Source organism: Cygnus atratus, chromosome 3 (genome assembly GCF_013377495.2).
Source record: "Cygnus atratus isolate AKBS03 ecotype Queensland, Australia chromosome 3, CAtr_DNAZoo_HiC_assembly, whole genome shotgun sequence".
Classification (NCBI taxonomy): domain Eukaryota; kingdom Metazoa; phylum Chordata; class Aves; order Anseriformes; family Anatidae; genus Cygnus; species Cygnus atratus.
This window is the reverse complement of record NC_066364.1, coordinates 35,316,059-35,340,302: the sequence shown is the minus strand read 5'-3', so window position 1 is coordinate 35,340,302 and position 24,244 is coordinate 35,316,059. Positions and strand designations below refer to the sequence as shown.

General features: G+C 38.3%; 1 protein-coding gene across 3 annotated transcripts in view; it reads right to left on the bottom strand.

Annotated features, from left to right (window-relative positions):
• Nucleotides 1–20,068, bottom strand: part of TTK (TTK protein kinase) — a 32,435-nt gene extending 12,367 nt beyond the window's left edge. The window contains exons 1-13 of one of the 3 annotated variants that reach the window (XM_035559500.1): nucleotides 19,999–20,068; nucleotides 17,475–17,654; nucleotides 16,250–16,397; nucleotides 15,929–16,151; nucleotides 12,196–12,302; nucleotides 6,988–7,131; nucleotides 4,634–4,742; nucleotides 4,471–4,546; nucleotides 4,296–4,393; nucleotides 3,213–3,312; nucleotides 2,407–2,503; nucleotides 296–477; nucleotides 49–182 (exon numbers count right to left, since the gene is read on the bottom strand). In XM_035559500.1, coding sequence (XP_035415393.1) covers nucleotides 49–182; nucleotides 296–477; nucleotides 2,407–2,503; nucleotides 3,213–3,312; nucleotides 4,296–4,393; nucleotides 4,471–4,546; nucleotides 4,634–4,742; nucleotides 6,988–7,131; nucleotides 12,196–12,302; nucleotides 15,929–16,151; nucleotides 16,250–16,397 — 1,418 coding nt within the window. In that variant the 5' untranslated portion in view covers nucleotides 17,475–17,654; nucleotides 19,999–20,068. Of the gene's footprint in view, nucleotides 1–48; nucleotides 183–295; nucleotides 478–2,406; nucleotides 2,504–3,212; nucleotides 3,313–4,295; nucleotides 4,394–4,470; nucleotides 4,547–4,633; nucleotides 4,743–6,987; nucleotides 7,132–12,195; nucleotides 12,303–15,928; nucleotides 16,152–16,249; nucleotides 16,398–17,474; nucleotides 17,655–18,298; nucleotides 18,323–19,335; nucleotides 19,464–19,998 lie in introns of those variants that run through there. The other 2 variants (XM_050710039.1, XM_050710038.1) reach the window with 2 other exon arrangements.
• Between the last annotated feature and the right edge of the window lie 4,176 nt (nucleotides 20,069–24,244).

Sequence of the window (24,244 nt, the reverse complement as noted above, 5' to 3'; positions counted from 1 at the left end):
GAGGTAAAACTACTGGCTACAGCTATGAAGCTCCAAGTAGCAACTTACCACTCCATATAATCATATGTGGTGCTTGGTGTTCCACAAACATACAATGGATTGTTTTTCTTAGAAACAGCATCTGGTGGCGACAGTCTTCTTGAAATGGGATGACCAGATTGTTCAAGACTTGACTGTTTTCCCTAAAAAAATAAAGCAAGATATTCCACACAATGAGCCACAATGAAAAAGATTTTTTCCCCATATGTGAAGTCTGCCGCAACTAGAAAACCACTACATATTCTTGTTACTTTACCTCTCTATAACAGCTTTTCTGCATCACTTCTTGACTTGGCCATTTGTTTCTGGAGTTAACACAGTTTAGTTTTATCTGATCCAATTGCTTTCTGTAGCTTTCAGCAGAACTGGATTCTTGCTGTTGACTCTCTATGCTCATTAGCTCTGGTTTCTTCAATTCTTGATTCTGGACTTTACTTTCTGAATAAATCAGATAATTAAAAAGACAATATTCAGTACTTGAAATTATTTCTGGCAGATTTACCTCAGTTTCTGGAGAAGTTTCACTTCATTTTTCTACATCAGAATAAATGAGTACCACTGACTTACCAGAAGCTGACACCTTCCACAGCAATGGTAACTTAAGGCATTAGTGCAGCCTTCAGGGTTTATAAATTCAACTGAATGTAGTAACATGGTAACTTTAAAATCTTAGGTACTACTACAACAGTAACACAGATAGAACTGTTTTCATCACCAACACACAGAGGAAGACCATACTCATCAGTTGCACTACAACATCCTGGGACATCCTGAGCAGGTTTATAAAATATTTAAGATAAGCTTGTTGCAAATACTTCAAATTAGAAGTCTGTTGCCTGTGACAACAGGCAATCTATAAGCCAGTGTAATTACTGAAGCCAAAGGCACAAAGGGACAAGGCACGCTCAGTTTCAGATCCTTTTGCAGAGATAACAGGACAGTGAACTGCAGCAAAGCAGGCTGCAAATAGCACAGCTTAAGAGTGTTTTCTTCACCTGCTTGTGCAACTGAATTTTAAAAAAAAAAACACTGCAGGTGATAGAAAGCAGTTCTTAACATGGGATACAAGCTGAATGTAATTGAACTACTGCAAGACTGAGCTACAAAAAGCAGCATCTCATCTGGAAGCCTAAGTGAAACACAAACAGGCAAAGGATGACCTGAAACCTAAACTGTTCCATGCAAATCAGTGGGAAGTTGAAAAGCTATCATTTTTCAAATTGAATCTTTCTTTCCTACAACAGGTCCTACCTACCCCTTAAACCCTTCCAAGATCTGACATTTTCACCTACCTTCTTCAAAGTCATTATTAGTATCCTTCCAAGTTTTACAAGTCCTAAAATACTTGCTGTATTTTAGGTGGGGAAAACCCTATTACAATTAAAGAACTGCCCCAAAGTAACAAATTTAACACTTAGAGGTCAATATGTATAGGGCATTTAAGTTGACCAAATACAATAGAATACAAATACAACCTAACAGGTGAAATCAAAAGGAAGGCAAGAGGAGCCTGACCAAAGCATAAGTAATTCAGCCAGAATGATCTTGATAGAGAAATTGTCATATGTATAAAGAACAGCAGATAAAAAACACCTGGAGTTTCACATACTAATTGGTAAACAGGATAGAAAGCAGAAAGTGCTGAAAGCAACAGATGACACGGACATTCTACATTCACACGGAATGGTGGAGTGTGCTTTGGACTCCCCCCTGCCCCCCCCAACTAGATGACTGACACTGTCTCTTTTAAGCTTACTTCAGACAAAAGTTTCAACAAACTTCAGCAAAAGAAATTAGAGCTATATCATCTAGAGGGTAAGCTACGAGCACATACTAAGAAAGTCACAGGAGAAGCGAGAAGTGAACTACTACAATCTGAGTGTCCCAAGAAATCTAAACAGATCACACTCAAAGAACATTAATCCTTAGTTTGAATTGCTCTCAGCCAACATACACTTTTCCTGTGTAAGCAATCATTAACCGATATGCTGGCAGCCTTCTACACTCAGGTAGGCAAGTCTTAATTTGAAACCTTGCATTGGTGCAATTTCAGTACCAATTTATATTACGTATATCATAAGAGCTAAGGACATCGTGAATTAGCACTAACCACCGGCATTTTACTTCAAACCCAGCCCTCCACACATAGGATGGCTACATTTGACTTTTCAAGTTATTGCAAGTTTTTAATTACTTCCACAGGCACCCAAAAGCCAAATTTTAATTAAATGATTAAATGCTCCTGAATTCCAGGCTGAACATTTTTCACTTCTGAAGAATATTTTCTTTACTGTTCTGTATTTTAAAAACACATTGATAAATTTTCAATACTTATTCTATTTCAAAACATTATACATTAATAGTTACCTTCTCTTTTTATCACAGGATTTGTATCCATTTTGTTTCTGAGAGTTACAGTTGAATTGGTAGCAATTTCTAAGCTGTTCTCATCCAACATCTGCAACTGTACAGAATTTCTCTTGTAAGGACTTAGAAAGAAAGCACCTTGAAGAAAGTCAAGGGATCCCAAGCATAGTGCCCAAACAACATTCTTATAATTAATGACTAGCATACCACAGAACAAATACATTTCAGAAAACAGTGCATGGTACACAGATAATTATTATTGACCCTATTTTAAAATCCATTAATACACTGGATTTCCATCACAGGTTTTATTAGAAAACATTTAGGTCTTTGTTCTCTTAAGTTTCCTTTCTGAAGGGACAGGACATGAAAATGCAAGGCAGAGCTCAAAATTAGTCTTTATTAAAAGCCATGATTTACAGACCACTTAATGGACTTGATTGAATGAAGTTCATGAAAATAGAATACTTCTGATGACAAAACTCATGACTAAAGCTGACAAGTCCGCTAGTAGAGAGGCAGTCTTATTCCCTTCTTTATAAATCATCTGACAGGTTTAACCCACCCCCCCCATTATTTCTCCCATCAGATTTATTGTGCAGAGAATGCTTTTTTAATGTCTGATTATACATAATAATTTTCCAGTCTGAAAGCCACAATGTTTCTGTTCACAACGGATTGCTTAACAGAGCAATGTTATCTTATTACTTTAATAAACAGACAAAAGCATTATTGTTGTCCCTTCTAATATAGGAAAATCTACATGGATGTCCTATGATATCTAATTCAAGAAATACTTCAGTTACCTTTAAGTCTCCAAAGTCATATGAATCACCCCCACTAGATTTTGATTCAGATAGTGGAAAAGGTGGAATCAGGGCTGTACATTTGGAGCTGGATAATTGCCTATTGAAATAACATTGTTAGTTACATTACAGGCCAACATAGAATGATTGCCTTTAAGCCAGATAAAAATGCAATTGTGGGAAGACTTAGGTCTACAAGTTAAAAACACATAGGATTAGCAGGTCTACTCTGATAGGGAAGTGACAAACCAGAAGTCTGTAACAATGCTACCATTATCCCATGAAGTTAAGTCACATTTTTGTCGTCCTCCACTGAAAACAGTAGTAAGCAGCAGCTAGGATTCTAAATCCTAACAGTTCATTTCAAATGAAGTTTTGAAATATTTACAGAACAATATTATGTGAAGTACCTTACCCACTGCTTTCAGTTTCAGAATAATGTGCTTTAATTTACTTTTGAGAGGTTGAACAAGCAGTTTACTCTTTGGTTACTTATTTCTCTCAAAATAAGTTCCACTTCTATGTGAATTTAATCACACTAATAAGAGGATGTTAGCATAACAGACTTGATTAGAGGCAGAAAAGCAATTTCCCCCCTTTTACTTTTCAGAGAGCATGTAGCAAAGTGCTGTTTAAGTTGGCAGATCCTTCCACTGCTGAACAGCTATTCACATTAAAATCAGCATAACTACATTTCTTTAATCTCCATTGTTATGAAAGAATGTTTACAACACTAGTTATAAGTGAGGATTTACAAATATTTCAGAAGCTAAGAATGTCTTCTATTTTAGAAACTGAATACAGAATTGTAACACTTTCAACAAAATTTTTGCCTTAGTCTCCACCTTTTTGAGGCTATTCATTTGCTAGAACAAAGTTGATCTTTCTATATTCTTATACAAATAATCTCAGTAGTAAGGTAGGAAGGTTAATGCAATACCTCTTGCAGTTATGACCACTTGCCAGTCATCCTTTGACTAATTTTAATATTAACACCTGATATTTACATTGTCCAATAAAAACCATTCTACTGAAAAGAAGAATTAAAACCTGCTGTGCTGCAGTAAAATCCAACAATCATACCTCTTCATAACACTAGCTGTAAGTGGGACATCTGTCTTCTTCACAGCATCATCAGTATCAGTTACTAGTTTAACAGGAACCCTCCCAAAAGGGCAGGCCTAAGAGGAAATTGGAAGTTATCAGATGCGTAAAGAATGAAGAGCTTAAGATTTAAGCAAATTGTTGCATGTTCTACCTGGTTAGATTTGTTCAGCGGTCTTAATGGATTGTGGAAGTTAACTGTACCATCAAGTTCTTGTAATTTCTCTTCCCTGAAGGCAACAAAAAAAATAACAGTAGTATGTGTGGTTTTCTTTTTTAAATGACATTTGAAGAAATTAAAGAAATCAAGCCATTACCCAAGCAGAGTTCTAGTAACACTAGAAGAATTTTCAGCAGAATCATTTCTTTTTATAATTCTGTGATTTCCAGGTATGCTCTGAAGTCCAGACTCCTGTAAACTTGATACTGTAGGTAAATTAGTTAGAATTATTCAGATAGTACTAGAGATTGCATTTATTTTTTTTAAAAGCATTCTTTCATAGTAACTGAAATTTAGAAATACATACATTTGCAGTAACCACAGTAACCTAGTATCAATGACATCACTTTTACTGACCTAGGCAGACATTTCCTACAATTATGAAAACAATTTCAATGTTAAAAAAGACTTACAATCAGAAGAAGCTATCTAGGATAGGCACAAAATGGTCTGCAACAGTTAAGATATATTAAGCTGCTTGTTTTCTTATACAACTTAATTGTATGTTGTTGTAAACTACATTTAAACATGAAAATGGAGACTCAATATATCCAAAGACTGTCGAAGCAATTTAAGTTTCAGCACAAAATCCTCAATCTTATCCTATATGCAGAAGGAAGAAAATAAGTATCAAAACATTGGTTTTAGTACAACACAGGAGTGAGGTAGAAACACTGGCTTTAAGAGCAAGCTGAACATCTAAAGCTGCATTCTGAGAATAAACCTTCACTCCAAACATTTCACTCCATGTTTCTGTAACCCACTTACGTCAATATACTAAACTACTCAAATATTTAAAAAGATAAATATCTCAACGTAGAACATATTTCTCAAAGTTTTGTTTAATATTGACATTGAGTGCATCTTTGACTTTGCAGTTGATCAGTCCAGTACCATCATCTCCATAACATCCCCCACACACTTTTTTCCATATACAGAGACTTTCTTGCCCAAGCTTACCAATGGACTCTCACATTCAGTTGGTGACCCGCAATACTTTAATTCCTTCACAGTTTGAGACAGTTTCTCTCCTACTATTCAGGACCCACACTTTTAGTACTAGCTTAATTTTTCCCCCAATTAAACATATTTGATTGCACTCAGTATGTCAAACACTTTATATTGCTGTGCATCAAAGAGAAGGGGAGAAGTAATTTAACCAAATACTTCCAGACTTGCTGCAGTTATTGCATTTGCATCATTACACTATAACTGCATATAGCTCTTGTCAAAAGCTTTCTGAACAATCTTTTGAAGCTATGAAGAAATGCATTTACACAGTATTCCTCTTTTCAAATAAGCAGCTTTGAAAAGCAGCTCTTTACACGGAAAGATGAAACAGACTTAAATGACTATATTAGAACAGATAAGTCTCTATTGCTCCAGAAACACTGTAAAAACTCATTTAAAACCAAGTTCAGTGATTCAAGCCACGTGCATTCTCAAGACTGTGATATTTCAAGTCTATTATCATCTTTTAAGAACCTATCTTTAAATGGCTGAATTAAAATGTAATATTAACTATTTGAAAAATGCTTCAAGTTCACATCAATTAAAAACTAAGTTTGCCTACTCTTCTTTCAAAGTTCATTGCTTCCTAAGTTGCAGACAGGCCTTTGGCATGTATTCTTTCATATGTATACCCTTAAACTTGCAGCAAGTAAATCCAATATCAGGTAGAAATTGTACAATCCATGAAGATTAATTTCTCCTGTGGCACAGTTCATCAGTTGTGACACTTATGAGGTCTATATGCAATTAATGGTAAACAAAACAGGACCAAAAATAAAGTTAAAAGTAACTAATACCATAACTAAACAGCATAAGCATTGCCAAATGTTTATTTACCCCCACAACTAATGTTTCACATTAAGGCAACTCAACAGGAGACAGCCAAATCTCTATCATGTTTCTGAACACACATCCCTTAAATGAAGTCAGATTTCATTTACAAATTTAAGTTTTGATTTAAAAATCAAATTTTGCACTAAATCTGTCCTTATATAGAGCAACAATATGGAAGCATCAGACACTACATTTGCAAGAATTATTACACACACTTCTATGCTTTAATCAAACTGTTTTTTGCTTGGCTACACTCCAAACAAATTTATCTCTTGAAAACTTCATGAAGTAGTTGTTCCTTTATTGAAGGAACACACCCAGTACTTTCCACTAGTAACTGTAATTCTCCATTACAAACCAAAAACGCCCAGTGACAGTCAGGAACATCCTTTGCAGAATTAGAGTTTGCCTTCCTATGGCTCCTGAGAAGAGCTGGAACCATGTAATGAAGGAATAAGATGGAGAATATAGAGAGATATGACTGGTCATTAGGCAATAACAGATTGAGTTTGTATCTAGGAAGGACAAACAGTGGAATATATACATTTTTGATTTAGCATTACAACATGCATAAACTTGATCAAAATTTTAAAAGTTTGCAATTACCTGCAAAGTTCTCTTTCTCCTCATCTGAAAGCAACTGCTTTTTTTGCGAATTCAAGTTTTGTAGAGCCACTTCCAACATTTCTAGTGGAACGGCAGAGCACTCCACAGCTTTTTGAAGGAGCTGCTTACACTTCTTCACATGCCCTACGTAGTAAGGACCAGAGAATTAAAACTCAAGCAAATAAAAGCAATTATACTGCGGTAACGCTTTTTTTGAAGACATAATCATGCTCATGCTGCTTTATATTCACTATCCATCATTCTCTGAAGCCGCTGTTCATTAAGCTCTTTCCCCCTTAGATATCCACTTTCACAATACTGCCTGGAAGTAGTTACAAACAGATCACGTACGCCAGTTTTTCCACATGAAATTAAGCATCAAGTCACAAAATGTTTTGACTTCATATAACTACATTCTTAGCAGTTATTTAGTGTTATGAGAACCACAAGGAAATAACACATCAGTAGGATGTTTTTTTCCTGTAGCATAAGCAAGGAAAGAAGAAGTTTACAGGTTTGCATTTAGATCTGACCAGATACCAAATTTATTACGTATTATAAAACACCATTAGTGCACTTTATAGGAATCAAGGTTAAAAGCAGCTGTTAAACCAAACATTGCCACTCTAGAATGCACTACAATTAAGAAAGTGTGAAAAAAGTATAGTGAGTTTGCCTGCTTTTGTTTTACTTTTGACTGGGGGCGTTAACAAGAGTTTTGTACATTACTACTTGCCATAAGCAGAGATGGGAGAACTGGTGGGGCTATGGTTTAACAAAACACTCGAAGCATTCAGTTCACCAGTTTGCATATTCAAGCATATACACACACAGCTATGAAAAAGTAACAGAGTCAAACAAGGGAAGAAATATACTGTGACCAAAGTCTTTCCCTTGATTTTTGTTCAGAGTATCAAAATGATGCCAAACTGTTGCAGCTATTAACATTCAGCTGTACATTGAAGTTCCAGAAATCCTTCCTCCTCATTTCCAGAGCAGCAAAATGTGAAGTTCTTACAGGTGCCACATATGTCTAGTTAAATATTAGATTATATATTTGAGATCTCCATGTTTCTAGCACTCAAAACCCCACTGATAACTGAAGGTGGATGTTAATCTTGCCTGCAAGACTGGGGGGAAACTTGATTATTTAAGCCTAAGTTCCTAATATATTTTTAGAACAATCTGTAATGTTGGACACAGAAGTAAGGAAATGCCAAAATAAACTTCGTTATGATTTCATTTATACCTACTTATGCATACTCATTATTTCTTGGTTTTTAAACACGATCAAAAACCATTTATCCCTGAAATTCTTAAGTGATAGTTTTTTTTTATTATTTAAGAACCTTTAACTAGCATTCTACCTATGGCTAGAGTTAATTACCACACAGTTCTTTAAAATGACTTGCTACTCAAAAGGAGAATAATTTTCTCCTAGCATTAAGTGCCTCATTGAATAATAAAGAACATAACAGACACCTACATGAACAGGCTGCTCCATCCTCCTTATTAGATGGGGAACCTAAGCACTGAAACAAAGCCCGGTGTATCTGACTCTACTTCACAAAAAGCCTGGATGATCCACCTAGGCATAACATTTAATACACCCTAAAGCAGAGGTTTTATGGCCATGAGCTCTGAACAATTCACAGCAAAGCTTGCTTCAAGCAAGACTACACAAGGCACATAAGGAAAAGAGTTCCTCATCTGACGTATTTAAATGAGGTTTCTATTTAACTGAGGCTCTTATTTAAACAAAAACAGAATGTCACCTTTTTGTCACTCCTGCAGGTTATGAGTTATAAGCAAATCAATATTACTTCTTCAATCATAATTTCAGGATTGTTACCAGGGCTTTCACTCACAATTTTGCTCAAAACAGGGAAGCAAGTGTTTAATTTTTCATCCTAACGCAAAAGGAAAGGCAAAAGGAAAGGACAGATCAATCCAGAAGCAATTGGCACACTTGCCAATACACTGCTGAAACAACTTTGTTGAGGAGGCAGAGCACTACACTTTTTTTCCTTTAGCCATAGGTGGACAAGCTCTATGAAAAAAGGAACCACACTCTTAAAAAACACACCATTCACATGTTGCAGCAGTCCTCCTTGAAGCAGGGAAACTAACGCTCCATTCACATTACCAAATGCCAAATTGACCAGCTCAGGGATAAAAATCAGAGACCACATGGGAGATAAAACAAAGCCAATCATAAATGGTTTACTCCTTTGGGATTAAGGATTGCACTTCAGGTTTTTATACTTTGACAGCAAGTAGCCAACTACAGCATGAGCATGTTCCATAGTTATGGAGTAATTAAATTATCAAGTGATTGTGATAGGATTTAGTCATTGTAATCACTAATAACATTTCTACATTTTAAATTACACAATGGGCTTTATGTTTATTGCATCTATTTAACAATCTTTATTATTGCAGTTTACCTTTATTAATATACAATGCTCATAAGACAAATCATTAGTGTTTAAGTATTGTTTATAAAGTTCAACATAAGCTGATATTAGAGCAATAGATGGTCAGATAACTGACTCATCCAAAAAACTGGAATTTCAAGTCACAGATAAGCAAATTTGTCACCTCTCCATCTTCTGGAGCCCCCAGCACAAGAAGGCAAGAAGGACATGGACCTGTTAGAGCAGGTCCAGAATAGGGCCACAAAGATGATCAAGTAGATGGAGCACCTCTCCTATGAAGGAAGGCTGAGAGAGCTGGGGATGTTCAGCCTGGAGAAGTGAAGGCTCGGGGTTGACCTCACAGCAGCCTTTCAATACTTAAAGGGGTCTTATAAAAAGGGTGGAAGAGACTTCACTCAGGTAGATATTGATAGGGCAAGGAGGAATGGTTTTAAACTAAAAGAGGGGAGATTTAGATTAGAGGTTTGGAGGAAGTTTTTCCACTCAAAAGGTGGTAAAGCACTGGAACAGGTTGCCCAGGGAGGTTGTGGATGCCTCACCCCTGAAGGTGTTCAATGCCAGGTTTGGATGGGGTCCCGAGCAGCCTGACCTAGTGGCTGTGTCCCTGCCCATGGCAGGGGGGTTGGAACTAGATGATCTTTGAGGTCCCTTCCAACCCAGGCCATTCTATGATTCTAGTGGAGGAGTAATGTTTAGTGTTCTTCCTCTATTAGAGATGTGGTATGAATTTGAGGGAAATTACACAGCCTTCCTGTTACATTACAGGTGTACATACTAGTTAAGAAAACACAAGACATGTAATTTACTTATTGATTTTAATAACATGGAACACATTTTGAACAGCTAAACTGCATCCTAAAATACTGTAAAACAAGAAGTACTGGACCAAAACATTCTCCATGGACAGTTGTCCTGTCTAAACAAGAAGCAAGCATGAAAAGAAATGTTTAGTAAGAGGGATTCAGGATCCAGAATATAGAACAGACAGATTAAGCTCCCTTATTTATTGTAGTTAATTTGGGGGGATAATTCCTCATACTAGGCAGTATACAACAGTTTATATGATACTGACAAAAGCCATGAAGAAAAACTTAAAATGTATCCACCAAGGCTTCTTCTTTCAAAGGAAAGAAGGAACACAGCTCTAACAGAATAGACCTGTTCTACTGAATGGAGCAAGACATTAGAGAGAATACCAACAAGGTGGCAGAGATCACTTTACCCAATTCACCCACACAAAGAAGATTTTAAAAACCCCCACACAAATATAAGACTGGCTGTAGGTAGCACAACCCTGCCACCTCCCAGATAGACAAGTCAACAAGAGCTTTGCGGACTCATTTTTCTGAGGTACTGAGGACCTGTTGTTCTAGATGTGTTAAAAACTTGACTAGAATAGTCTAGTCTTCCATCATCTAAAAACTGAGATGGTATAGATCCTGAAATCATCTGAAACATCAAGTTTTTTCCAAGTGTGATTGCTTGACCCTGACCAACAACCAGGCATTCACTCACTCCTCACTCCCGAAGGGATGGGGAAAAATGGGAGAGCAAAAGCAAGAGAGAAATCATTGGTCAGGATAAAGTGTTTAATGAGTGAAAGAAAAAGGGATGAACAAAAAAATAAGTCATGCAAAGCAATCATCACCTCCTACAAGCAGGCTGGTGCCCAGCCAGTTTCCAAGCAACTGCTACCATGGAAGAGCGAGCCACCGGCTTTTTGCTGCTGACCATGATGTTGTCTGGCACAGCATACCACTGAGTTCAGGTCAGCTGTCCTCTTGTCCACCTTCAGCATACTCATTGTGGTGAGGTGGGAGGCACAGTTGGAGAGAGAAAGCTTTGGAAACATGCAGTGGTAAGCTAAAACAGTGGTGTTATCAACACTTAAGCAATCACAAATGGAAAATGTAGCACTTAAGAGACAAGTAACTCCACCCAAGCCAGATCCAGTACACCAAGGAATGGGATGAATGAATTCATCTCAAATGTCTCATCTCAGGGACAGACGGTTCACACATACCTTGACGAAGTGGACCAGATTTTTTTTTGAAATGATGTTACTCTCATATCAGAATGGCTTGCCTAAAACATGGCAGTACAAGTGACAAAGACCATCATTGTGTTTTGAACACTGACAAATCTGTACCACATCTGCCCACCCACCCGACTGGTGCTCAGCATCTGTGACGCTGTCAAAGAAGTTAGTCTACTGCAATTATGAACCAACATCATTCATCTCTGCTGTCCCTGCATGAAAGGTCAACAGTGGAACAGGAAAGAAAATAATTAAAACCCAATTGCCAGCTGCTTAAGAATCTGAGTGGCAGAAAGAAAATTTAATTTGACCAGATTGCATTTATAGTTTAGTTTATTATAATTTTAAAAAGAATCAACAGTTGCTTTTTGGAGACAGTCTCTTCCACAAGAGAGTGGAAGATATCTAAAGGGGAAAGTACCACCCAGATTTGACCATAATTTTTCACCCCACCAAGGGACTCACTCACACCTGCCAACAACATCTACGCTTTAAAATCACGGCCAGTTTTCATCTTGTTTGAAAGTTATTTCTCAAAAGGGAAAAAGCTAAGAACTACGCATATTTTCATTAAAAGTGAAGACATTCTAATTAAATCTCAATCATAGAAGAAAATCCAGGTTTTTCATTTTATGATTTATTACTCAATTTCCTCACAGAACATGTAACATAGCAAATGTTTAAAAAACACAACTTAAAACCAAAGAACAGCAACAAAGTTTTTCTACACACCTTGTGATAGCTCAAACTGTGCAAAAGCCACATGCACAAAAGCAAATTTCTTGCAATTCAGTCTGGCCAGATGAAATTGGTCCCGTGCCTCCTCTGGATCTTGAAGGCTGTAAAGACAGCACAAGGCTAGTTACAGAGTGAAGAACCTGACAAAGATCAAGTTCCATGTGCTTGGAGATTGCTTCAGGTAATTCTGGGAAAGCAATCCATATATAGCCAAAGTTTTTCTCTTCCTCAGAACCACTAATAAGTGCAGGTAAGTAAACAATCTTTAGAAAGCTAATAACTGAAAGAAATAAAACTGAACTTTTCCAAAAAAAGAATGTGCTCAAATCTGAAAAGAAAGGCTGTGGACTCATTTTGAGAAACAATATCAGCAGTGACAAAGAACACATAGCTATTTTCCCCTCAAAACACTCCCTAACACCTTCCAAGCCACTTGGTGATGCTATCCAGATAACCATCTCTGGATTTTGTTAGTCCATTAGCATTATTCTAGCTACATCCACTCCCACTAAGTAGGCTGCAGAAGGAGGTGGGGGGTGTATTTGCTTGAGAATTTGTGTGGAAAAAAGTCTGCCATGAAAAACACAAGATATGAAGTATTCCAGATTACCTGATTATCCAAATGATTCCACATTAGTTAGTAAACTCTACAATCAAGAGATATAGACATTTCTTCCAAAATTTCACCCTGGTTCAAAGTAAAGGAGTACTTAAAAGTATGGATGGAGAAAGAAGCAAATGAAACAGCTTAAAAAACAAGTACAAAAAACACATCACAAAGCTAAAGAGAAGGCACTTTGAGTAGAAGTCCATGGAATGGTAGTTATATTAAAAATTAGCGAAGTCTCCATCAGAGTTTAAGGCATGTTACTACTGCCCAGTATGTTTAACACATTCAGCTTTAATGATCCAGAGCAATGGAACAGGTACAGAACCACCCATTCACAGGCAAAGTCAGAGGTAACACAAATCAGCCTTGAACACATTAATTCACTTTCACAAACCCATGTCAAAGGTTGCTTCTGTGGGAAGCAGCACAGACTTGAAGAGCAATAAGCAGAACAGGACCTACTGTTAGCAATGGGGACCGAGTGCCACACACTTGGTGGCACTGTATTACAGCCAGAATGGAGGCCTGCCATGGTTAATGCCACGTACAACCAGTTCACAGATGCACCTGCTTTCACCTTTGCCTGTTTCCAAGTACATAGTGTTTTTTCAAACAACCTCAGCATTATAATAGGTCAAAAGGTTTTAGCATGGTCAGGCTACAGCAGGAGAAGAGTCCATGCGAAGCCAGGCCCAGTGCCAAAAAGGATAGAACCTGATTTTGATCAGAAGAACCCAGCATTGGTGCAAATAGACACAGGTCTCGTTGTTGGTCACTGTCTGTTCCTAAGGTTTGATGTTCTTGTCTGGCTTTTGCTGTTAGGTGGAATATTTGTAAGAACAGCAATTAGAACACCACCAAGGGGCACCTTTCTTCTCCCAAAGGCACCACCAGACCACCTATGCATCAGAGTTACTTTACTCAGAGTAGCTAAAAAAATTAAAAACTTTAGGAAGTCATAAGGTTCTTTAACAGGAAATAGAACTGAACAGAGAAAATAAACAGTACTAGACAAACTGACAGCCAGGAACAGGGGAATCTGAAACACCAGGGAAATCTCAGGCACGAAGCAAACTGCAAGCACTGAGCAAACACTGACATCCTATACTCAAATAACCGCTCATTGAGTAACTCCATCACCAGGAATTGTAGACAAGCAACACTGGCTGCAGGGTCAGGTTTTTGTCGGTTTTTAAATCCGATCAGTCAAAAGCAATTTCATGTTCTGGTGAGATTACACATGTAGTTCATATGCAGTTTCATATAAATTTATAATTTAAAATAAAGTTTACTCTTAATAGTATATGGCAATCTCAGTTATAAGCTAATGTTTTCTCACTGAGTAAGAATTGGGTAATCTATGGAAGTAATTTTCAAGTGGGGGGAAACAATCATTTAGGGAGACACTTCTAGCAAGATTCCATTGGGATTGATACCAGATTTTAGCAGGTACTTTTTTTTTTTAAGAGGGAGAGGGGTTGTTCACCTTTTTGGAAAAATACATATTAACAAGTCAAGAAACATGACTAATTCACCAATTGAGAGATGAAACAAAAATTGAGAGTAGACCTCAACTCCTCCTCACTCTAGGTAGATGCCATAGTAATGCTGGTTATCAAAGCAGAGGGTATTTTAGTATAGCTATTGACAGGGCATTTTAGGAAAAAAATAAGATACTCTAGCTATTCCCAAGAAGGCATCCCCAAGGACAGTAGCAGTGAGGCAGCTAGCACATTCCAGTGGGATGCTGAAACTAAAACTGTTAACATGCATTCTAGCCTAACAGGCTACTAACTGCCTGTGCCTTCAGCTTTGCTTTTTGCAATACACAGAACACTGAACAAAGTTCCAGTATCCATACCTTCAAAGTCACTTTTTAAATATGAAGTGGAAAGAGGTCCAAGAGTTTTTAAAGTGATTAGGAAAGTAGTGAAATCATCTTTCTGAAGTTAAACTCCTGCTGTACATGAGACAGATGTTGCTTGGTAATAGGATCCAATCAACATTTTGGAAAGGAAGTTACAGAAACTGAGCCCAAAGCCTCTATCATACACCTTCTGCTCTGATAAAAAGCAACTAACCATCAAAAAAAGAACACCATCCCTCCATATCTTTAAAAACAGGTCTTTTCCGAATACATGCTTTACTCCCAACATTTAAACAAAACACCATTTTCAAAACACTATGGATTCACAGGTCATTATTTACTCCTGACTTTTTCTCAACAGTAGATTCAGCAGATGACTGAAACTGTTCAATGGAACAAAACACTAATGCATTAAAACCCATGCAGATGACAGTACAAAGAAGTAGACCTTACTATACTGCAAGTTCACGCCACCTGCGAAAAAGGACCAAATAGAATATACAATAGACAAGAGCTACTAGCTATATAACAAGTGACAAAAGAACTCCTTACCAAGAAAGGTCTATCCAGATGTAACAATCCTGCCCCAAATTACATCTGAAAACATCTGAAAAACCATACTGTTTAAATTTGCACCAGATAAAGCAATAAACTACAACCAGAACTTCATAAATCATGAAAGTACTGAATGATATTCTAAGACAGGTGTTTAATGTAGCTGACATATGACTTTCATAGCAAGAGATAAAGAAGCCTAGACAAGGAGAGACTGCTGGAGTTTGGCTAGATGAATTAGACTATAGCAAGTTGTCTACCTTACAGCCACAGCAAGACAGTTACAAGAGTCTAGGGAAATAATCCTATCTTAAAATGTACAGTTTAATACACAGATTATAGTTACCCAAGATTAAGTCATATCAGATTTCATCCATACAGTTTCTTTTGAGCTCAAGTATAAAGCTGAAATAAGGAGAAAGAGCGGTCTCATGCTATCTTCCCTTTTACCTTATACACAGCCCAGAAGTGTCAACAACCCTAAATCAAATAGCTCTAACGAACAATTTTTCTTCAAGTATAAATGCAAGTACTACGGAGACTAAGGAAGCTGAATAGCCAAAGCTGCTCTGTTTTTATCAGCTACTTGAAACTATCTGTTGCAGAAACCACTAACACAAAACCCATTACCATCATTAAAATTCAGAAGTCATTGTTCGGAGTACTTATATTGAAAATTGAAAATTCACACTTACGCTTTCAACTCAGCAAATCTCACGAGGATGCGAGCATACTTCTCATCTTCACTATGCTTTTCTGCAGGTAACGCAGTTACTGCTTGACTGTAGCGACCAATGAGTCTGTTCAGTACACCAACATCCATATGAGGAATACCCTTTTTCTCCAGCCTAAGCAAAAAAGACAGCCAGTCTTCTGGGTTATTTGTCATCATTATTTGATTAACTGTTCCAGAGTTATCTGAAAGAAAAATAGAAGATAGATTAAAACTGCAACCAACATGAATAAAAACACTTTAAAAGCTTTCACTCAGGACAAAGATCAACCAAAACACATACCTGTTGTATCAGCTGATATTTTCGTACAGTTAAGTTCATCTGTGATATTGTCTTCATTTCTGTATTTGTTTTTCAGGTCTCTAACTCTACTCATGATTGAAGCAATTCGTGGCAATCCCCTTTCACTTAGATCCTCCTCCTCCTCCATCTAGAGACACAGAGAAACCAGTGAAATTTTAGAACTGTTGCAGTTGACCTTAATTGAAATTTCCATAGGAGAGCCCCTCATGTATGTTTTGCAGATTGAGACTCAGCCACATTAAAAAGCAAATATTAAAACTTTGTCAATTTAGTTATACAAATAAACTTGTAATGTGTTTGTCTTTAACACAATATCTTTGCGGAAAAGCAAGCAAAAGCATAAAGTTCTAAAATGAACCCTTCCTTTCTTTATAAAAAGTGTTTTCAGTGGTCAAAGAAAAAAAGCAAGCATCCCCCAGAGATGCAAGACATATACAGAAAGAACTATGAAAACTAGAGACAGCATGCTAAAATCAGTGCTATCTGAAAAATCAAATTTTCACTGAGCTGAGACTAAGAGAACCCTCCCCTCCTTTTTCTTCAGCAGTGAAGTACATTGAACAGAAATCTAACTTCAGGGTTCATCTGCAACTTCCTTTAATACCCATTCCTCTCCACACTGCATAGAGAAGAATTATCTTTAGCTGTTCTGAGACCACCTCTGTAAACTATCACATCTTTGGGGGATTACATTGCTAAAAATGACATAGGTGATTGCTGTAGCAAAGAGCCTTTACGTGCTGCTCCAAAGATGTTATTTACTTCACAGGGAGAACGATAATCTCTTCATAAGGAAGATTTTGGTACCTATTGCAGTTTTGCCCCTGATTAATACAGTAGAGGGGGCTACAGAAACTCAGACCTCCTCTTTATAGGTGAGAATATCCTTGAAAGGTCTGTCCTTGAACTGTACCTATTCCCTCTAAGCATGCATGAAGTCATCTTTTTGAAGCCAAACCTTAAGTAACCTTAAACACCAAGAAATCTGAAATTTACCTCATATGGTAATACTATGAGGTCTCATTACAACTGTAATTGACAACAATTCCCTAGTAATTTTTTTATTAGAAAAGACACAGTACTTATGTTTTCCCCACCAATATAAAGGTGTTATTTTTCTGGTGACAAGTTGCCAAATGTAGCTGACAAGAAATCATTTTCTACATAAATATCATCTTAAATCTCAACAACATGTCAAACTTACATTTCTGGTATGTGGCTTCTCAACTGAAGAAGGTTCAGTGTGTACAATACAGAGTAATCTTCTCTTGAAGAAGAGAGATGCTTTGTCATAAAGTTAATTTTGATAAGGGTGAGATTACTTCAGATGATCCCAAAAATCCAGCAAAGGCAAGAAACATAGCTCTCCATCCTGAAGAAGTTCCTAAGTAACCAAAAAAATAAGTGATTAGACATCAAGAAGTAAATTAGTATCAGTATATACTGCAAGCTTGCTTCATCTTCACAACTTCTCAGAAATATTAAATTTTATTACTTTTCATTAAAGGAAATCAATTAGTAACAAGACTACTAAACAGCAGAAAGTCAGAAATTACTCTTGTACTAAGAGCAAGTACTTCCAGATGTGCCTGCTATATAGGACATTTACAGATGAAAGATACACTAAAATCATAATTATCTGAGTATTATCATGATTTGCAACTGATCTTTCCACTCATACCCAAGTTCAATCATGAGCAAGTATTCAGAGTCTTGTTTTGGCTTAATCTGCTGCATAATTACTTTTTAAGAAAGCATTTGCCATGAATTCATGCGAAGTGTGTTCAAAATTTGACAAGACAATAAAGACCTAAAATAGCAACATGCAGTTATAAGCATGTTCAATAGGAACTGAGCTTCTAACTGCAACGCCTGCATGGCAGCACATCCGAGATCTAGAAAAGCCACGTAGGAAAGAAAGTTAGGGGCAGGGAAGCAAGGAAGAGGGATAACATGTATGCAGAGATCAGGAAAATACAAAACTACCTCTAAAAGAGCATAGCAGTAATTTTAACACTTCATACAGACCCAGTAAGAAGTCAAGGAACAGAAACTAGAACAGCAGCATGCACTGTAAGTGGGTGAAGTGGCAGTGTGGGTTAGTCACAGAATGCCATGTGCAATATACCCAGTCATGTTATTTGATACTCAAGAGAAATAATAGCATCCAGCCCTGAAATAGTGGATTTACTCTGGTATGCTACTCCTGAACAGAGACAGTGCTGTTTTCACTGAAATGTTTTTGCTGAAAGTCCTTCTTAATCTCTGAATGACAAGGTATACTCTTCCTGCTCCTGAAAGCTATCAAAATACTGCATCTGTCTATCCAATGAGTTGTTGAGAACAGCCAGGATTTTAAGCAAGTGTCCAGGAGCCTACCTGGCTTTTTCCTACATGTGAATCAGCCTAGAAAAAGGCATCCTTGTCATCCCATTACCTACATGGTTCTGTGCTGCCAGATCACTGTGGCTGCAGCTATTGTCTAGCTCTGTTCCTATGGCCTAATTTTTTCGCTAAGAAACTATGTGATGAATAACTGAGTCAAGTCCTCTGTGCAAAAGAGGAAAAATGCCACCTTCCCCACTATATCAAGAACTTTACTAGCTTGGGTGTTTTCTGGCATCTTCCCCCCACCCCCCCCCCCCCCTTACGTTTAAGCTGTTTTGCCCTTCCTACATGCAGAAAGATCCCACACAAACAGGCGGGGAAAACTCGCAGTAGCCTTAATCTTCTACAGCACTTGCATTATTTTATTCACATATTCAGGCCAGTATTTCAATACTGCTCTGTTTAAGCACATACTTGCTGGTAGTACAGAAAACAGTGTCAGTTACAGAAAGCAGAGCTATCCCCATAATCCTTTCCAAGTGCAGTTATATCAACATTGCCTAAACACTACAGCATTGCTCTAAACCCTTCCTGACTGTTAGAAACTATTACACAGACAATTAAGTGCAAAAAAGTTCCTGCCCTCGAGATCTTGCCAGCTGTTCAATGCACAGAATGGAAGCATGTGATAACACATTGCCAACCTTCAGAAAGGCGTGACGTTATCCGTTATTTACCCATTTATTCTGCAGACATCAAAGCAGAGCCTACTCTTTACTGTAACTCTGAAGAAACAGATACAAGCTTACAAGATGCTGAGGTTGCTTAAAACACACGGGGAGTCATGAAAGCAGATGTTCCATCTAAAAGATACATGTTTTGGGGTTGAGGTCAGAAGAGAAATTCGTAATGGTAGGAATATGAAAGAAATTCTGTGACTTTTGTTACTCTGGGTGGATATTAAGAAACGCTGCTCCTAGGAAGGGTTAAGCTAACTGCTTGTGGAATAAAGTCTGGAAGCAGGTGAAGGGCCTAAACCCTTCCAATCCTCCCCGACCTCAGCTCCCTTCCCGGCCCTGGTTGCAAGGCTGGGTTCCGCGGTTACCAGTCGGTTACCAACTAGTCAGGCCCGGTAGCTCCCTCCTACCCTGCTCCCCAACACAGCCGGCCTGAGCCTTTCCCTTACCCTGCCTCTACGCTCCCCAAACCACACAGAAACTCGCCATTTTCTGAAGCTTCTCCCAGTCCTAATAAAAAACAGTATATTTAAAATTAAATAAACAAACAAAGCCTCGAGATCCGACGCCTCACGGACACACGGACACGGACCAGCCGTGAGGGCCCCCTCCCCTCCCCGAGCCCCGGGGCCCCCAACGGCCGCCCCCCCTCCCCGCACTCACCTCAGCCGCCGCCCCGCTCCCGGCCGGGCCTGGGCCGTGTCCGCCGTTCCCCGTTTGAATCTCCCCGCGGCCGCTGATTGGCCTGCGGAGGGGAAAAACAACGTAAGCGCGGCTTCCTATTGGAGGGGGAGAGCTGAGACCCCGCCCACAGCAGTCGCGGCTCCGCCCCGCTCCCCTCCCTTCGCGCGGCGCGGCGGGGGCGTTAGGCGCCGTTACCCGCCGGGGCGCTGGGGGGGCGCTCGGGGCGCTGTCATGGCGCCGGTCGCTATTGTAATCCCTAATGCCCGCAAAGAGAGTGCGAGCTGCCTGCCCTGAGGCCATGTATACAAAGTTCAAAGCACAGAAATGAGATAACGCAAACATAAAATACATCTGAAAGTAGTTTCAAGCATTAAATACTCTATGCAGCCTCACTTAACCTCTTACACAGCGCTGCGTGTCCTGACCATCTCCTTAAGATCATGCCTTCCCTTTACCTTTTTCTCAGGCGGATTCTCCATAAGCTGATTCATAATCACAACTCATTATCTGCAGCGTGCCTAAGGCTTCTAAAGGCAGCGCTTCCTTTGAGTTGTCCCCTTCTTCTTGCAGTAGGATTACAGCGATGTAAAAGCACTAACTAGAACAGTTCGGTCTCTCCGAGCTTACATTCTACCTGGACTTGTTATTTACTGTCTTCTTTTTAGCCAGTGTGGCTCTTGCGATGCTCACAATATTTTCAAGATTGTTTACACGCTTCATAAAAAGCACTGAGACATATTCACTCTCTCTATATATACGCCATATTAATTTAATAGCCTACTACTTACCATTAGCTTTCCATGCGGTTCCCATGTGACTTTAACAGTACAATACCTAAACTGGCATTTAATTGAAGTTAATCTTGCTTGTTTTGTATTCATCTAAAACAAACATCTTGTCTAATGTAGTGATAAAAGTTCACTCAGCAGAGAAAGGGAAGAGGCATTTCAAGAGAGAAATTGAGTCCAAACATCTATTTTGGACTCTGATGGATCATCCTGTGGAGATGTCTGTTTTCTCCAAGCACAGAGGAGTTACAACTTTTAGCTAAGATGTGAGGTGATTTTTTTTTTTCCCATATTGCCTATTGTTCTAGTGAATAATGCTGTAAAGGGTGGTTCATCTGAGTTCTGTAGCTGTGACAAGCAACCAGGATACTATGTCGAAAGAATCCTAGCAAAACTGAAATGAATGGGAGAAAGAAGACAGAGCAGCCCCCTGAAGAAAAATAAATAAATAAATAAAAATAAAGGCAGCCAAGAGGCAAAGGGGTCAGAGAAAGAAAGGCCGTAATACCAACAGAAAAAAATAAAGAAGCCTACATATAGTACTCTTCAGGGAAATATATAATGTGTGGTGTTTGGTTTGATGGTAGAACCATTGCTTGCTTGTTTATAAATGTTTATGCGTGTTATTCATTATAATGTCATGGATGTACAGGGACTCTAAGAACTGCAGCACCTGACATCTTCACCTAAAGCTGATACCAGTCTGAATGACAAAAGGCACATGCGAATCAGAAAAACAAGGATGTGGTGAAGAAAAAAGATGGATGATGAACAAAAGATGTCAGTCTTTTGTAAAGAGTTACATCAGGCAAGTCCTGTTTCATTGTTTTAAATAATCATATGGTAAGATTTTGTATCTGTTTGGATAATCGTATTGCAAACCCAAGTGTGGCAAATGCAAGTGAATTGCAAAAGATTTTTCAAATGTTGAGGAAATCTTTATAACACACTATGGAATTTTCTGAAATGCATATAAGAGAAAGGCTGTCCTCTTCTAGCTGAAAATTTGGCAGCAACCAACCCATCTTCCTGAGCTGATATAAGAAATTCCGTGTCTCTGGTATGAAGTGCTGAGCTAAAGCAAAGATGGTGGCTTATTGATTACAACTACTGGCAGACATTCAGTGTAGCTGTTTTGGTTAAAAGTGCATTTGGAGAGAACCCTGCTGAGTATTTGATGAAATCTTTATTTACTGGGAGCATGCGGACTTGTCCTGGCTGTTGATGCATTGCTCCAAACTACAGATGTCCACAAGAAGAAGCAAACAAATATTTTAGATGGTAGAGTCACCTCAACAACTGAGAAATTGATCTGAAAATAAGTGGTTAATTAACAAAGCATTAACATTTTCAGCAGCAAGAATAACAGATACTCCCATTCCTCCTAGCTGTTTTGTTTCCGTGACACACTACTTGTCATTATTGACTACTTCAAGCTTTATGTGTAATTAATTGGTTTTGTTTGTTTTTTAATGAATAAGGAAGAGAGAACAATAGTTATTTACATCAGTGGATCTTGTTCCATAGTGCTTGTTCATTTACAGATCTGATACATGCTTTGTGACTGGACTTTTACAATACACTTTTTTTCCTTACTTGCGGACATGTTCAATCACTAAAACAATGAGAACCATTGACCTGGCTTCTGTGTGTTGTGTGATAGGTACCATTTGGGGCTGAAAGTCAGTAAAATGCACAGATGTGTACACACACGAAATACCAATTTAGAAACTGACTCAGTCAACAGATCTGCAAAAGGACGTGTCAATAAGAAATGTTTGTGCTGTTCATTTCAGAAGGATGCTTCAGGGACTGGTTCTAACCGTGATGTATTTTAAGTATTATATTGGTGATATGGAGATGACTATGAAATGGCTGCCAGTAAACTTGATACCAAGATGGTGTTAATGCTGCAGGCAAATGACTTGGCCCTGACTTGAGGTTAAGCTAACTGCAGGACATAGGAATCCAGTGAATGTGACATGAGAAATTGCTGAACATGAATAACTTTGTGATAAGATGGTGAAAGCTACAGACAGTGCTGTGAAAGGTGGCTGGATCTCACATGTGTTTATGGGGGAGTTATGTGAAAAATAGACAAATTTCATAGATATTTGAAGGGGAATATTTTGGAAAGAGCATCTTCTGTGAAGTGCGATCTTACAAGCTCAAAAGCAGCTCTGTAACCATATCAGGACACCCCCACATATGAGATCACTTGGGTAATGGTACCAGATATACCAGATGTGAATACAGATTTACCAAACTGGACCCAATTGACAAAAAGGAATTAGAGGCAGGTTTTGTATTTTGGAGGACACTGGAACAGAGAAAAGGAGGCACAAGGGCGGCAAGAAAGACAACTGGGAAATGGGAAAAAAGTTGGAAAAGCTCTGGAAAGGAATGTATACATTTTTCTGCTTTTGACATCTTCAAGATAAAGCTTGTTGTAAAATATGTTATATTTAAGCATAACTTATTCTGATCAATATTCTGGGCTACTACATGAAAATTCCTAAGCTGTGCTAAGAAGAGATCAGGCTGGATAATCCAATGGTCCTTTCCACCTTGAACGGTGTGAATCCACAAGTCTCAGGAGAGGCATCCGTGGTGTTCAAGAATCGATCAGCATTCTTTATTGCTTGGAAAACACAGGTCTTTTCTTACAAAACTTCTTTCTTTCAGGTTTGTTTCTTCACAGCATCTACTTCCTGTGGAATCAGAAAAATAATTTCCAATGAGTCTTCTTACCCCTTACAAAAGTTTATACATTTCTTCTTCTCCCACTTTCTGCTCTTTTTCTTTCTTTGTTCCTCTCTTTCCATTTTGCTCCTTAAATGCTAAGTCTCAAATAATACTCAAAATGTATCAAACAAGTTGCTTAATCTGGATGTAAACCTCTGCTGCTTGCCAAGAAACAGCTAGGAGTTGCACAAGAGAGAGCTATGTAAAAGATAGGGTTAATTATACTGCTTTTATAATAAAGAAATTTGAAACACATCTTTACTCATATGGTGGTGCAATGTCTGCTTGTTCATTATTGCACTTTGAAACAACTGCTAGCATTAAGCTTTTGGCTACTGTTAAAAACATAACAACCAGAAGGGCAGTGTTAATTCTCCTCCTTTGAGCTATCTAAAAGGCGGATAGCTAGTCAAAGCTAATGGTACATATTCTCTTTGCAGCCAGAGCAGGGGAGCCTGCCTAATCCTACATCCTTCCAATCCGCAGACAGGTAAGGCATTCTCAGGAGGTATCTTTCTTCCTTTCTGCTGATGGTTGAGAGAATGTCTGCATTTGTGTTAGTCTAAACATGTAACTCACAGTCAATTAAATAAGGCAAAGTGAATTATTTCTAAACTGCTTGCTTCCACAAGCAATGCCATTTCTCCTCATCCTGTCCTCTGCTGTATCCCCTAACCTAGTTTGTTACTAGC